This window comes from Cynoglossus semilaevis, chromosome 1, assembly GCF_000523025.1.
Source record: "Cynoglossus semilaevis isolate Cse_v1.0 chromosome 1, Cse_v1.0, whole genome shotgun sequence".
NCBI classification, from domain to species: domain Eukaryota; kingdom Metazoa; phylum Chordata; class Actinopteri; order Pleuronectiformes; family Cynoglossidae; genus Cynoglossus; species Cynoglossus semilaevis.
This window is the reverse complement of record NC_024307.1, coordinates 11,298,373-11,299,090: the sequence shown is the minus strand read 5'-3', so window position 1 is coordinate 11,299,090 and position 718 is coordinate 11,298,373. Positions and strand designations below refer to the sequence as shown.

At 36.5% G+C, this 718-nt stretch overlaps 2 protein-coding genes across 2 annotated transcripts in view; both read right to left on the bottom strand.

Annotated features, from left to right (window-relative positions):
- slc1a8b (solute carrier family 1 member 8b) overlaps window positions 1-524 on the bottom strand; it is an 8,669-nt gene extending 8,145 nt beyond the window's left edge. The window contains exon 1 of the mRNA XM_008310605.3: window positions 302-524. The gene's annotated coding sequence lies outside the window, so the exon portion shown is untranslated. The remainder of the gene's footprint in view (window positions 1-301) is intronic.
- LOC103379387 (immunoglobulin lambda-1 light chain-like) overlaps window positions 1-714 on the bottom strand; it is a gene marked incomplete at its 5' end in the record, with an annotated part of 23,386 nt that extends 22,672 nt beyond the window's left edge. The window contains one exon of the mRNA XM_025059941.1: window positions 531-714. Within this exon, the coding sequence (XP_024915709.1) occupies window positions 531-714 (184 nt within the window). The remainder of the gene's footprint in view (window positions 1-530) is intronic.
- Window positions 715-718: the final 4 nt, after the last annotated feature.

Genomic DNA, 718 nt, shown 5'->3' with positions numbered 1-718 from the left:
CTAAACTAAACTAAAAGGTATTAATGTTTAACATTTTATTCTTTCATTTTTATTGTTCTATCCCATGTAGACTTTTGGAAATGGAAAAACTAAAGATAATACAGTCTGTACTATTAAAAATGAAGTTATTACATTTGTATAATAGAAAAAATCTGAATGTCATTTCTTTCTACCATAATATGGTAATTTGACATCAACGTGTAAATGGATAATTCTAATTTTTCCCCCTAGCAGATACAAATAAATAGAAATGTAAAACCTTGTAGAGAATTGGTCTCAGCTGTAGTGTTCAGTTACTTACGTTGGATCCTGAATTGGAAGAAAACATATTTCCCCTCAGTGATGATATTTAATGTACAATTATAAGTCAAATGAACCAAACAGTTGTTTTTGTCTGTGCTGTTCTGCTGTAATGACTCTGGTGTTGTCATCTCTGGAGCAGATCTCCTCGTCTCAGCAGCTGCAGCAGGTTGTTTTTCACTTTGGTCAAACTGAGGGAGGTTTTTGTACGACTCTGAATCACTGTGTGAACGCACCACTGCCATGAAAACCAAGACAGTAGTAATCTCCAAGATCTTCAGCCTGAACACCACTGATCCTTAGACTATAGTCAGAACCAGATCTGCTGCCACTGAATCTGGACGGAGTTCCTGAGTGCAGTGTTGTAGCGTAATATATCAGAAGTTTGGGAGCCTGTCCAGGTTTCTGAAGATACCAA